At 38.9% G+C, this 14232-nt stretch overlaps 1 protein-coding gene across 1 annotated transcript in view; it reads left to right on the forward strand.

Annotated features, from left to right (window-relative positions):
* Window positions 1–1985: 1985 nt before the first annotated feature.
* The window catches only part of LOC132766942 (complement component C9), a 30635-nt gene continuing 18388 nt past the window's right edge, over window positions 1986–14232 (forward strand). The window contains exons 1-6 of the mRNA XM_060761419.2: window positions 1986–2114; window positions 4503–4596; window positions 7065–7209; window positions 10329–10476; window positions 11770–11908; window positions 13822–14046. Of these exons, the coding sequence (XP_060617402.2) occupies window positions 2038–2114; window positions 4503–4596; window positions 7065–7209; window positions 10329–10476; window positions 11770–11908; window positions 13822–14046 (828 nt within the window). The 5' untranslated portion in view covers window positions 1986–2037. The remainder of the gene's footprint in view (window positions 2115–4502; window positions 4597–7064; window positions 7210–10328; window positions 10477–11769; window positions 11909–13821; window positions 14047–14232) is intronic.

Raw genomic sequence — 14232 nt, forward strand, 5'->3', positions numbered from 1 at the left:
AAGTTTGTGAACATGCCTCACAACAAAGCACTCAAGAGTCATCCAGTCCAGGAAAGTGCTTGGATTGTTCAAAGTTAAAATCTAGCAGCTCTCGATTCTTTCTATTGAACATATTAAAAAAATCACAAACAAAAACTGGGACATATGCAGCCAAGCAACTCCAAGGTGTGGCAAAGGTGGCAAAAATATCTGCTTTGAACTGGATTATTTGAATCTACACTGGCATATAATCCAGTTCAAAGCAGATAATGTGCATTTTATATGGCACTGTAGAAGGGATCTTTGCAACAACTGAAGTAATTGGAGCACAGAGGGAAAGTGGGAGACACTGGTACATAAGCACTTGAAAAAATGGGACAACAAATTAATCTGAAAAACTAGGGCAGTTGAAAGTTATGGAGCAAGACAGAATTTAAATGGTTAGTAGAAGGAGCATTTCAAAAACAGAGGTCCCTTTCTGATCATGTGTGAATTTTTCTAGGAGCAGTAACTGAAGATGCAATGGACAACAGTACAACAATGTTCATGTGCTATTCCAGTTTCAGCCCTGCAACATCAAAATGCTCCCTGAATTTTATGTGGTTCTTCAAGCAATACACCCACACTCACACAAATTTGATAGCTAAAAACTTTGGAAGAGTCAGAAGGCGACTGAGGAAAATCTTCAGCTATTTTGTTACATCTGTGTAACTAAGGACACATCTATACTGTAGAATGGCTGCAGTTTGGCAGCACTTTAACTGCCATGGCTCAATGCTATGAAATGTTGGAATTTGTAGTGTAGTGAAGCATGAGGGATATCATCATACTTATCAAAATAAGTGTCCTAGGACTTTTCAAGCCTTCTTTGGGGATGGAGCCCATGCCAGCCATCACACGATGTTGTGTGACTTCCAGAGACTGCTTTGTGTTGTGCTGGCTCCAATGGAGTCAGCACACTTCTGCCCTGCTTGGGTATTGTCCCCCCTGTGTGATGGGGTAAGTGTCGTGATGGAAGAACAATGCAACAAAGTCACCCCTCGTGTCTGTCATTTCGCCACACTTGCTGGCAAAATGGCATGGATGGGGGCTCCCCCAATTGATAAAGTCATAGGCTAAAATCCCTGTTAAAACTATAACTCCCCTAATTATATAGCATTGGACCATGGCAGTTAAAAGTGGTGTCAAAGTGCAGTAATTCTGAAATGTAGATGCATCTAAGTACCTTCTGATCCATCCCCACCCACCTCCAGCCCATCTAAAAATCCAGTAGCCAGATTTGGCAAAGGATATCTTCAGCTTCCTCAACAATTTACCAAGAGAATAATGTTTCTAATTCCCTCCCACCAGTAAGTGAGGAAGAAGCCCTGCTTTTGATCTTCACAGCCTCATTCACTGGTAGGAGTGAATTGAAAACATCATCAAGTACTGAAATTACAGATAAGTAGCCTAGAGTTGCAGATCCCAAACTATCCTCTATTCAATTAGACTACAGAGTCTAAGGAGGAAGATGTTTTTACATTCTATTTACTGAAGAGTCTATGGTTTCCTAAGAACACTGTAACCACTTGCCAGATATAATCTTAAAATTGAGCGTAATATGCTGGTGCAACACTGGTGATGGTTTTGCAGTAAATGAAAAGAGTGACTGTCAATACAGAGTCTAGCTTGCTCTGGGGAGTGCTCCCACATTTCTTTCTTTACACTTTTTTCTAGTGAAGATTGCTGTTGCTGAATATTTAGTCCCCCCCACCCCCCTCTTTTCCCAGTGAATCACTTTTCTTGACTGCTCATTATTTGCATAACTTTCAAAAACTTGGTTTTTCTTCCTCCCATTTATCTATGGGTGAATGTCCCAATCAACGGACTTCTCCAATTTCAGCATAGTCAACAAACTCCAGCATACTTCCCGAAAGTTAGGACAGTTGGCCTGGCCTACCTCTATTTTGTTTGTTGTTCTAGTAATAAATAACAAAAGAGATGTATTAAGAGCCCTCAGTATTAGTATTACTAACCTTTCCCCATCCTGGCACTGATATCATTATCAGTAACGGTAGCATGTCTGGGTTGTTGCTTCTCACAGGGGTGCTCTTCACTTTTGGAATAAATAGTTTTGTCTCAACAGAAAGGATAAGGTAAGTTAACATTTGTATTTCTATGCATGAGGATTTAAAAAATATTTTCTTTTTGGTATTAATAGATTTTAATAGGGGAGGTGGAATGTTCAGGCACAATTGCTTTGAACAATCTGGAATTTGCTATGTAAATCTTGATGAGATGGGATAGGCTCTGCTTATTTCATGCTCTAATCTAACCAAGAGAATCATGGTGACAAGGAAGGTAGGCCAAAATCCTACTTGACAGCCCCACTTTGACTATAGGGAAGATGTCAGTTGCCAGGATTCTGAGTAAAATGCCTGTATAATGGCAACCTGGTTGGGAAAGGGGAAAAATTGCCTTACCCACCGCTCTCTGTTGGGTTAGAAATTCATCTATAAGAGCTTACTTATAAAGGCTTATTAATAACTTAGCTGCTGCATATGAAATATAGGGTGCTTTTGTACTTTTTATCTTGAATAAACTGTATTTTTAAAACTTTGTCATGGATTTTGGCTAGCACAATAAAAGTATTTAACTGAAATTGCTATCTGCCCTTTATTGCAATGGGTTTAATAGTTTTGATTATTTCATGATGTTATTGTCTTGTTTGTTTTTTATTTGTTCTTATTTTATTGATGGCCATTAGCCATATTGAATGATATTTTTAATTGAAAAAAATGGGCTTAAAAATAAATCTAGGCATACATACTTAAGTAAAGGTAAAAGTTGTGCCCTGACGTTAAGTCCAGTCATGTCTGATTCTGGGGTGTGGTGCTCATCTCCATTTCTAAGCTGAAGAGCCAGAATTGTCCATAGACACCTCCAAGGTCATGTGGCCAGCATGACTGTATGGAGCACCGTTACCTTCCCGCCTGAGCAGTACCTATTGATCTACTCACATTTGCATGTTTTCAAACAGCTAGGTTGGTAGAAGCTAGGGCTGACAGTGGAAGCTCACGCCGCTCCCCAGAATTGAACCAGCGACCTTTTGGTCAACAAACTCAGCAGCTCAGTGCTTTAACCCAATGCGCCACCAGAGGCTCCATACATACTTAATTGGGAGTAATTATACATAACTTTAACTTACACAATATTTAATCTTCTCTAGAGCCACAAAGCCTTTAAGGGACATATGTATCACAAAGGCTGATTTTCTTTATTCTTCTTAGAGTCCCCCAAATCTAAAGGGAGTGAGGGTGTATCAAATTATTCTCCATCCACTCATAAAATATTCAGAATAAGTTTTGACTGGTAGAATGGAAAGGAGTTAATTTTCAGAGATCTCCTTCCAGTAAATATAGAAACAATATCTGAAAATATTTGTTTAAAATGTTGATAAAGGGTTTTCAAGTATCAGAATGCCCTGCTAGGGAAAAGCTTATTTTTCACAAGAAATTCACAGAAAATTCTGTGCAAAATGATACTGTTGTCTCTCATTTATTTCATTGATGAAAGTCACTAAAAATTAAATGTTTATAAATATACCTCATCTTGGATCATCAGCATCCTTTTCCTATCATTCCCATCTACTTATCCATTGTTAGTGGAGATGACTCCTCTGCCTAGAACAGTGGTTCCCAATCTTTTTTGACCAGGGATTACTTGATCAGGCACCACTTTGACCAAGGACCACTTTGATTAGGGATCACTTGTCTGGGGACCACTTTGACCAGGGACCATTCTCCAACATTAGTACCAAAAGGGTTATGAATCAATTTTTGGTCAGCTTTAGATCAGTTTGGTTATTTGCTGATTCAGAACATTGCATTGGATAGACCACATCAGCTGTAGTGTCTGATACAAAACATATGCCATCCAGTAGTCACCATCTGCTCACCCACAGAAAACCTTATTTAATATTCTGGAGCTGATGTGGTCTAGTCAATGCAATTTTCTGAATCAGCACCCCAAATAACCCCAGGAACAGACCTAAAACGGAGACACCAAGGTGCCCCCACTTCCAGGTGCCACATGGAACAGCTCCACTCAGGAGCCGGGAGGTGGAGGAGCAGCAGCAGTCAGGAGGCTTGTTGTCACACCTTTCGTGGGTAGTCAGCCTCTCCCCCTCCAGACATCCCCATTGCCTTGGCACTATAAGAGAGTCCAGTCACTCTCATTTCAATGGTGTAACTGTGAGGCTGCAGACCATATTTTAGTTCTTGGGGACCACTGGTGGTCCATGGACCAGAGGTCTGGAACCACTGGCCTTGAAGAAAAAATGTGCAGGTTGCTTCCTCATATGATGGTCCTGATGCATAAGATCATTTTGTTCACACATGCAATACCAAAACCACATTACACAGTATCCTATCCTTTTCCATGTGTGCATGAGCCAATGAACAGTCATTACCCCAAAGATTGCTCTTGATTTCAGTGTCTTGATCAAATGTTTATCACAATAACGTGTACTTGTTTGACACAAGGCTGCCAAGAGAATCAAATGCCCCACCACCTGTCGAGTGCTCGCTGAGCAACTGGAGTGAATGGGGACCATGCAACCCTTGTGTTAAAGAACGGGTAAGTAAGAAAGACATAACATAACATCTAGGTAATAACTTTATTTGAACAGCTGACAACAGGAAAGATTTGGACTTATGCTAAATGATACCAAAATTCTACATAGCACAAATTATAATTGACTCTGTGGTTGCCAGGTTGGCTAGGGGCTGGGTGTCATGTAAATTTAATTCAGAATGGATCATATAGCAGAAATAAGAAACAGAAAGCTCCTTCAAATGTGACAAAGGATCCTGTCCACCCTTATTTTCCAAACCCCAATTTTTAGGCTCAAGCATTTAGGCTCAAGCATTGCATGGGCTGGAGGTTTAGCACAGCTGGTAAATCATCAGCAACTATAAGATCTATCAACTGAAAGATTGCAAGTTTGAGCCTCCGAGTCGGCGTGAGTGGCCGACCATCAGCCCTACTCACTGTTTATCTAAGCAGTTCGAAAACAGCTTTAGCTGTAATTAGCAAAATTAGATACCGCTACAGTGGGGGAGGTGTTTTACAATGCCATAAAGAAAAAGAAGATCAAAACATGCTGGAATGAGGAAGTCCTGACGACTCTTCGTTATAGAGGATGGAGTGACAGCACCCCCTGTGGACTTGAGCTGAACCGTCCATGGCATCAAAACAGCACCTCCTTCTGTTCTGTCTGTGTACTGTCTATACAAATGGCATTGAATATTTGCCCTGTATGTGTACTTGTGATCCACCCTGAGTCCCCTTCGGGGTGAGAAGGGTGGAATATAAATAAAGTGGTATTATTATTATTATTATTATTATTATTATTATTATTATTATTCCAACACAGCTGTTTCCTTGGTAGTGAAGGTAGTGAGGAGTTATTGAGTCTTTACTGGAGGTACAATATCTGTGCAGATAAAGCTTGTTGCAGATAAAAGTTGAGCTTTGGAAGGTAAGAAAGACAAATATCTTTGCCCCACTTGACAGAACTTTATTGTTCATCTTCCTGTTTAACAATCTGTTCAGGATTAAATTTACAGAAACCTTGCCCTGCACCCAATCTGATAGCCCTAAATAAGTTCCAAAATTATGAATGTCTAGGAGGAAAACCTCCTTTGATTTCAGAGAATCTGTGAATCCACCAGTTAATTATAAATTTGGTTAGCCTTAATACAGTTGTTCCTCCATGTTTGTTGTTTTGTCTTCCATATATTCATATTTTTTAACTTAAAATGCTCTTGTTAAGGATCTGTAGGTCCTCCAGTGTGCTTCTATGATCAGCTTCTGGCATAAATTGACCAGAGAGTCATGGTAGAAATTTCTAGAGAGGTGTTCTCTCAGTTTTAAAAAAGCAATTTTGTTTATTTTCAGTTTTTCACTTTCATGGGGTCCTCTTCCCCGAACCCCAGTGAATGTGGAGGGATGGGTGTAGAATGAGTCTCTTCTAGTCTGGTATCAGGAACTACCTGATATCCATTCTGGATATTTTTGTTTGGGTAATGGAAATAGAAAGAGTGACACCTACTGGCCAACTGTAGTATAATGTAAGAAGACTTCTTGTGTACCTTCAAGTTATTTTAGACCTATGGTGACCCTAAGGTGAACCTAGCACAAGGGGCATGATTTGTTCAAAGGCTTTTTCTGAGATTGAGGAAGTGTGACTTGCACAAGGTTGCTCTGAAGGTTTGTACAACAAGGTATTTTTTTCAACCTGGTACCCTCTGTTGTTCATGTCATCCATGAATGATGGGAAGGCAATACACCTGGTAGGCATCACATCAGTAAATGTTAACATAAAGAATCTATAAATGTTTTAATTAAGAATAGTTTAAAAGATAAATTAAAACATGTCTTTTTTACTCTTCAGTAATACAATATGTGGTAGGGTCAACTACGAGAACATGAGAATAGTAAGTCATGTTTTTATAACTTGTTAGAAAATTGAAAGGCAAACTAGGAACATATCATCAGCTATATCGGAGTCTGCTCAGATCAATAAAATATAAAATAAATTTCATTACAGGCCTCTGTCCAGAGACAACCTTATGTTATAGCTGTTCTGGCTTGTTTTGGGGTCAGTCCCCAATGATGAGCTTCAAAATGGTTAGGAAATCATATTAAGTTCCTGATATAGCCAACAGAGGCACAAGTAACAGAGGAAGTTGAGTAGCAGCCACTAAACTGACAGTGGAGCAAGAAGACCAGATCTGCCATATATCTGCATTGGGTAGCACTCTAAAAACAATAAGGAAGAGGGACACAAGAAATTGATGTCAGAATGATACAGGAAGACTTGACCTAAACTAGACTACCTATTAAATACTTGGTTTGAACACTTGATCAGGTTGTCAACTGTGGGGGTGGGGGGAAATCAACTTCTCATAAAATGTATTTACTAATCCATTGTGTAAAGAACACAGTTTTACATCTCTGTTGTACTTTTTTATTTATGTTTTCATAGCTGATCTCACTAATATTGTACATTTTCATCCCCCCCCCCCCACCAAAAAAAATAGTATCGTTCAAGGAGTGTCCTGAAGTATGGACAGTTTGGAGGAAAGGCATGCCTGGAACCTCTAGGACACAGAGAAAGCTGTGAGCCGGATGTCCCTTGCCATGAGGAGGAAATTGACTGTGGCAAAGACTTCAAGTGTGAAAATGGTAGGCAGTATTTTGTTACTGTGTGCCTTCAAATCACTTCAGGCTTATGGCAACCCTAACGTGAACCTATCATGGGGCTGAGAGAGTAAGATGACTCATTTAGTTCCCATGGACAAGTGAGGAATTGAACCTTGTTTTCCAGAGTCAAACGCCTATGCTCTAACCACAATGCCATGGTGTCTTTTAGGCCTGGGTAACAACGGAAAAATTTGTTTCTAAAATCGATTTGTATTTGGGGGGTTTTTTTGTTTCGATATTTAAAATAATTACAAAATTTTCCTTTTAAAAAGTTTGATATTTACGAAATTTCATAAATGGTAAAAAATTAACGAATCGATTTCCGAAAGAATAACGAATCGATTCGTTAATGGCGGACGCGACCGCGAAATACGCTAAAAAACCTCCAGAACCTTCTGAAGCTTCCCTCTCCCTCTGTTGTTGACTGTTGGTGTGATATTATAATTTTTTTTCACTAATTAAACCATAAAACTGGCCCAGACATGCGGAAATAATAACGAAACGACCTCAAAACAATAACCAAACGAATACAATATCGAAATACGAAGCATTTACAAAACGTTTTTGAAAATTTGTTTTTTTAATAATTGCTCCAGAATGGTTCGTTATCGTTTTGTAATTGAAAAAATTAACGAATTATTAACGAATTACGAATTAACGAAATGAACCCGCCCAGCCCTAGTGTCTTTCACAACTTCCATTTTATGCTTTTAACTGATTTTTTTAGTAGATGCTAAAGTTGTATTTAAGGGCACTTCCACACAGTACCTATAATTTGGGAGAAAATAGGTTAAAAGCGGGGTTTGTGCTAAATGTGTGCTTAATCACAGCAATGGAGAGAAAACCTGATTCAAAAAGGTCCTCCATTATCCCAGTTCCAGGCAAAAATAGTGGATTTTCCCATGACTGTGAGGCCTTGCAGTCGTGTAAAATTCAGTATGTCCCTCTTTACCTCCTGTGAAGACTGCTTCCCACCCTATGCTGGTTTTTAAAAGCCCAAAACAGCTGATGAGCTATTTGGGCTCCCATGGAGACATAGCTGATTTCCAGCTGGTTTCTAGAGAAGAGAAATGGAGAACCATTAGCGGTTTCTCAAGGTGTCTATTTTAATCTTTATAATATTAAACACCGGGGAAAGAGGGAAATCTGGTGATATTTTTTTTTAAAAAGATTTGCCACCATTACGCTCTGATGCTTATATGCACAGATAGGAATCTCTCCATATTTGTATTATGATATTCGTATGTGCGCATATAAGCATCAGTGGATGTCCTCTGTCTGCCCTCCGTCTTATCCCGAAACACAGAAGGGTTGTGAGGACAGTGGGGGAAGAAAGCCCAGGGACGGCAGGTCTGTGTGGGGACCTTCTTTAAGGGCCCGGGTTTGTTTATCCCACATATTAATATGTGGGATAATATGCATTTTGGCGCTGTCTGGAAGTACCCTAACTGACTAAAACCTAAATTCCACTACTAACTAGAGTAAATTGAACTACTGAAATTTACATATATGTTGAATCACCACTAAACAACTGACTGAATAGATTTACTCTAGTTTAAGTAGTCAGTTCATCTAGTTCACTAGATGGGTGAGTATGGAAAAAATGCTCATTCCCCCTAAAATTTAAAGAATACTAATTAATTTTTGCAACCTTGATGGGAAAAAAATCATTTTTAAAAATCAAGATGTCAGAGAAAAAGAAAAAGGCCATGGAATGCTTTGCTCTTTATGTTCTTTAAAGAAAAATGTGCAAAAAAGAAAAAGCATTTCACAGATTTCTGAAACATCAGCGATATTTTGGTGCAGGAAATTACATTTATGGATCCAAACACCTTTTTCCAAAACAGCCACGATGAAAATTGCATTAAAACCCTTATGCTATCATTTCACTGGGAGAAAACAGCTGACATTATTAATGATTTCATGTGGAATCCCCCCCCCCCAAAAAAAAATTAAGGAGTTCATTTTGGTCATATTCTCATTAGGTAGAGTGAGTCATGCCTCACAGGCAGTGAAACAGGTGAAGAAAATAGCAGGCTACTGTCACACCTTTGGAGAGCCAGAAGTGCTGAGGAACTGAAAAAAATGATTGATAAATGGCTGGCAATAAAGTTTAATAGTCACTATATGTTCAGTTCTGAGAGATGCTAGGACAGTGGTTATCAACCTATGGATTCTCAGGTGTTTTGGCCTACAACTCCCAGAAATCCCAGCCAGTTTAACAGCTGTTAGGATTTCTAGAACTTGAAGGCTAAAACATCTGGGGACCTGCAGGTTGAGAACCACTGTGCTAGGATAAAGATGAAATACTTGCACAAAACCAATACACAAGGAGGTGGTAGCATGTCATTCAATTAACATAACTATTTAGATGAAACAAAGCAAATCTTGCAGATCTCTGGTGCTTCTACATGGGAGGAAAAAAATGCAATTTGACACTATATTAACTGCTATATGACACTATATCAATGCTATGGAATCAGGGGCCTTGTAGTTTGGTGAAGTGTCAGCAGTATTTGGCAGACTGGGCCAAATCCTTTGTAAAACCACAACTCTCCTGATTCTATAGCACTGAGTCACAAAAGTTAAAGTGGTGTCATAGGGCACCCTCAAAGACAATATTTTAGCTCTAGGACAGTGGTTCTCAACCTGGGGTCCCCAGATGTTTTGGCCTTCAACTCCCAGAAATCCTAACAGCTGGTAAACTGGCTGGGATTTCTGGGAGTTGTAGGCCAAAAACATCTGGGGACCCCAGGTTGAGAACCACTGCTCTAGGACTTTCTGGGGTGCTAAAAATGCCCCCTAAACCCAAAGAAAAATTCAAGCAACTAATAAAGGAAGTGGCCTGTAATCTGTCCTTGGTTTTAAAAAGCAAGGCTGTCCTTTGTTTTTTTTACAATGTCAAGCAGTGCATAGTTAGCCCTGCAAAATATTTGAGAAATGTTTGTCTCTTCTGAAGTATGGATGGATACAGCCTCAGGATCACATTTTTCTATCCCTGATATAAACTGAGCAATCACTGTGATATCGTAGGTGGTGGGTGCTAAGCAAAGAGCTTACAAGGTAGAAATCTTGCCTTCTGTTCTCTGTATTATCCTTAGGACAATGTATAAAAACAAGACTGGTATGCAATACAGAGGATGACTGTGGAGATATGTCTGATGAAGGTGATTGTGAGGACTACCGCCCTGCCCCCTGTCGTGATCGTATTCTTGATGTATCAGAGCTTGGAAGAATTGCTGGTCATGGGTAAGAGTTGGGAAGTTTTTGTGAGAAAAATCAGAAACAAAGACTTGTGGATCTCCTTTCTAAAACTAGATTGCCTAACATTTTTTTAAAAAAGTGTAAACATTAGTCCCTTGGAAAACAAAAGAAAGAAGATGATCTTCTTTATAGTACTGGAAGTGCCATACACACACACACACACACAAATTGACCTCTTTGTACTAGTTGAGGGCAGTTTTTAAGGCCAAACTTAGGGTTCTGACATGACCCACCAATAAGGTCTATTTCAATCTGATCCATTTCAATCTAGTTTCAGGTCTGGCTGTGGAACAGAGACAGTTTTGGTCACCTTGGTGGATGTCCTACAAAGAGAGCTAGACAGGGGGAGTGTGTCCCTCTTGATTCTTCTGGATCTCTCAGCACTTTTCAATACCGTTGACCATGGTATCTTCTGGGTTATTTTGTGGGATGGGACTGGGAGACACTGTTTTACAGTGGCTCCAGTCCTTCCTGAGGGGTCATATTCAGAAGATGATGCTGGTGGATTCTTGTTCGAACTCTTGGCCATTAAATTGTGAGGTTCCTCAGGATTCAATTTTGTCCCCCATGCTGTTCAACATATACATGAAAACGCTGGGACAGGCCATCCAGAGTTTTGGAATATGATGCTACCCAACTCTACTACTCCTTTCTACCTAATGCCCAGGAAGCCCTGACCCTAAACCAGTACCTGTCATCAATAATGGACTAGATGGAACTTAATCTAGACAAGACAGAGGAACTCCTGGTTAGTCGGAAGCCAGATCAGGGAATAGGAATTCAGCCCATGTCCACACTCAGTCCAAAGTGCATGGCTGTTATAGAGTTTCAGCAAAATTCTGAAGCATTCCCCAGCTTTGCTTAAAATATTAGCCTGGTTGACTCTGCATTAAGGACATCTTTTGGACATCCAGGTTTGAGTCCACCATGGGGTTAAGGCCTGGTGAATACAAGCCCTTAGAGAGAGCAGAAATGTTAGGGATAAGTGATTCCCAGTAACACATCAATCCATCCTGAAATGTAAATTGATTGGGATTTTTCCTCTTATTCTGTTCCTGTAGCTTTATTCTCTTCCTTATCATAAGTGAAACTAGCAATCTTCAGTGTTAGCGCTCTTAGACGTCTTTCCTGTATTTCATGAAGCAATCACAGCAAAGGCTTAAGGATTTTATAGACATTTTTGTCTTTCCCCTTTATCAGAATTGCTGGCCACTGCACACACGCACTCCCTATCAGAATACAGCCTTTCAACAATCTAATTACATTTTGTTTTCTCAGAATCAATGTTCTAGGTATGAAACCACAGGCAAGCCCATTTTACAATGAGTTTTACAATGGGGCATGTGAAAGAGTCCGTGATGGGAATAGTGGCATTTATTATCGCAAGCCATGGAATGTCGCTGTGCTAAATTATGAGGTAGGACCATTTTTAAAAATAGAGATTGCTTTTAGTAGTAGGTTCAGATACTATAAAGTGTACCTTTTATGTTCTGCCAATTTTCTTGAATTGTTGGACTTCCATCTAGCTCTAAGGTAAATGTATTACTTTTGTCTTCAGTATAATGTTATACATATGCTATTTTTTAAAAAATAAAGCAGGATCTGACTTTACCTTATTAAGTAGCAAAAGCACTACAAATGATATGAACACTTAGATCTCAGAGTAGGAATCATGCAGCATTCCAGATGTTGCTGGACTGCAAATCCCAACTGTCTTCACTATTATAGCAAGGGTGAGACCTGTTGAGACATTCTGTTCAACATCTTCTGGGGGGATGCATGATTCCCAGGAGTGCTATAATCAATTTCTAAAACATTTATAAAACATTGTAGAATGCTGAAGGCAGTTAATACCCGGAGAACTATTTATTCTTGGTCTATTTTTGTGTTATCTCTTTCCCCTCTATAATACCTAATTCATCTTATCCTTTTGTTGTTAAAATGCTGGTCAGTATTTATTATGGTTAGTCTTAAATGTCTAACATTACAGTATATTTTCTTATGGATCCCTTAGAATTTTTTTTCAAGTACAGAATCTTTCCCATTTAATTCAAGGTTGTGAAAATAAAGTTGTGCTTCTTGGGCCATTGTGAATGCATGGGCACTAAATTGTGCATTTACTTGTATGTTTGGATACAAGTGAATGCACACTTGTTTGTATGTGTTCTGTTGCACACCATTGTCACTTATTATTAGGTTATTTTTTGCTAATTTTATTTAATTTTCATGTGATGTGTTTACACAGAAAATTTAATTATGGGCTGAAAATAATATTCTTGTACATCTTCTGCATTATTTTTTCTGATTTATTATTTTCTGTGCATTCTTTTATGCAAAATTTTATTTTTGTGAGGAAAGCAGCATTTTCTATCCAGAAAAAGATATTTTTTTATACAGGAAAAAATATTTCTACGCAGAAGTATTTATTTATTTATTTATTTGCGTTATTTCTACCCTGCTCATATCAGCCCGAAGGCGACTCAGAGCCATTTTATGTGAGGAAACTGCTATTTTCAGTACAGAAAATGCTCTTTTCTGCATGAAAATACCACATGTAGATTTTATGTAGAATAATTTCAACATTCATGAAACATATTTTGACCACATTCAATTTAAAATGTATTTTATCTGATATACATAACTTTCCATTTGCAAAGATTGACACTAAGGTATATTATGCAAGATATATGTGAAGCCAGATTCCTTTAGTGGCCAAAAAATGCAAAACAAAGCAACAACTCCTAGCCATTACTTTAATAAATGGTCCTCAAATGCCCCCAAACACTCTCCTGGGTATGTGGGGAGCATTTCCACCATGTTTGGGGTGGAATCCTATACTATTGTAGGCCCAGAGAAGCCTTAAAATATATAAGTCAAAAGTGACTGTTTTTAAATAAATGTTTCCCCAGCACTAAAATGACCCACACCTACCCCACAAATCATAGTGGAAACATTCCCCAAACATCGAGGGTGCATTGGGGCAAAATGTATTCTCATTGTTATTTTTCACAGGGGTGTAGTCTTCCAAGATCTTTATTGGGTCTAATGCAACCCTTTATTTCCATATGATTTACACTATTATGGGCCTGATAGAGGATAGAGGATAGAGGATAGAGGGCAGAGGATAGAGAAGAGGATATAGAATTGCTATTTTGGTTGATTTGGAGATTCCTTCGCTTCCCTGATTATTTTTATCCAAATCTCTCCCTGAATTTGGTGTTAATTCTTAACCAATGTTATACATATGTCTTTGGCCTGTGGAGGTAAAAATGGGTTTATCCATAAATTAAACATCAATGTAATTATAAATTTCTGTTTATCCTCTCCAAGACACGAGGAGGGAAAAACTTCAGAGCTGAGTACTATGAGGATCAAGTGACAGCCCTGAAAGAAGTGCTACGTGAAACACTGCAAACTTTTAAATCAAGCTTATCTCTAAAAATGAATCCCACTGAAATAAGCGAGGGAAATATTACATTAACAGATTTCAACACAGACTTCACAGCTTCTCATTCCAGTAGCATCAGGGAATACTTGCGCGAGTCGAAAGGGAAGGTAAGTTATCAAAAATGGAGAATTGTGAGATCTGATATAGTATAAGATTAGAAATGTGGACTTATACTTAGGAGTAAGCCACATTCAACACACTCTGACATTCAATAAAATTGCATAGGTGCAAAGTGTCATCCTGTAAACCAGCAATTCTCAACCTGGTGGTTGGAACTCCTGCTGGGGGGGGGG

This window comes from Anolis sagrei, chromosome 2 (genome assembly GCF_037176765.1).
Source record: "Anolis sagrei isolate rAnoSag1 chromosome 2, rAnoSag1.mat, whole genome shotgun sequence".
In the NCBI taxonomy this organism is placed as follows: domain Eukaryota; kingdom Metazoa; phylum Chordata; class Lepidosauria; order Squamata; family Dactyloidae; genus Anolis; species Anolis sagrei.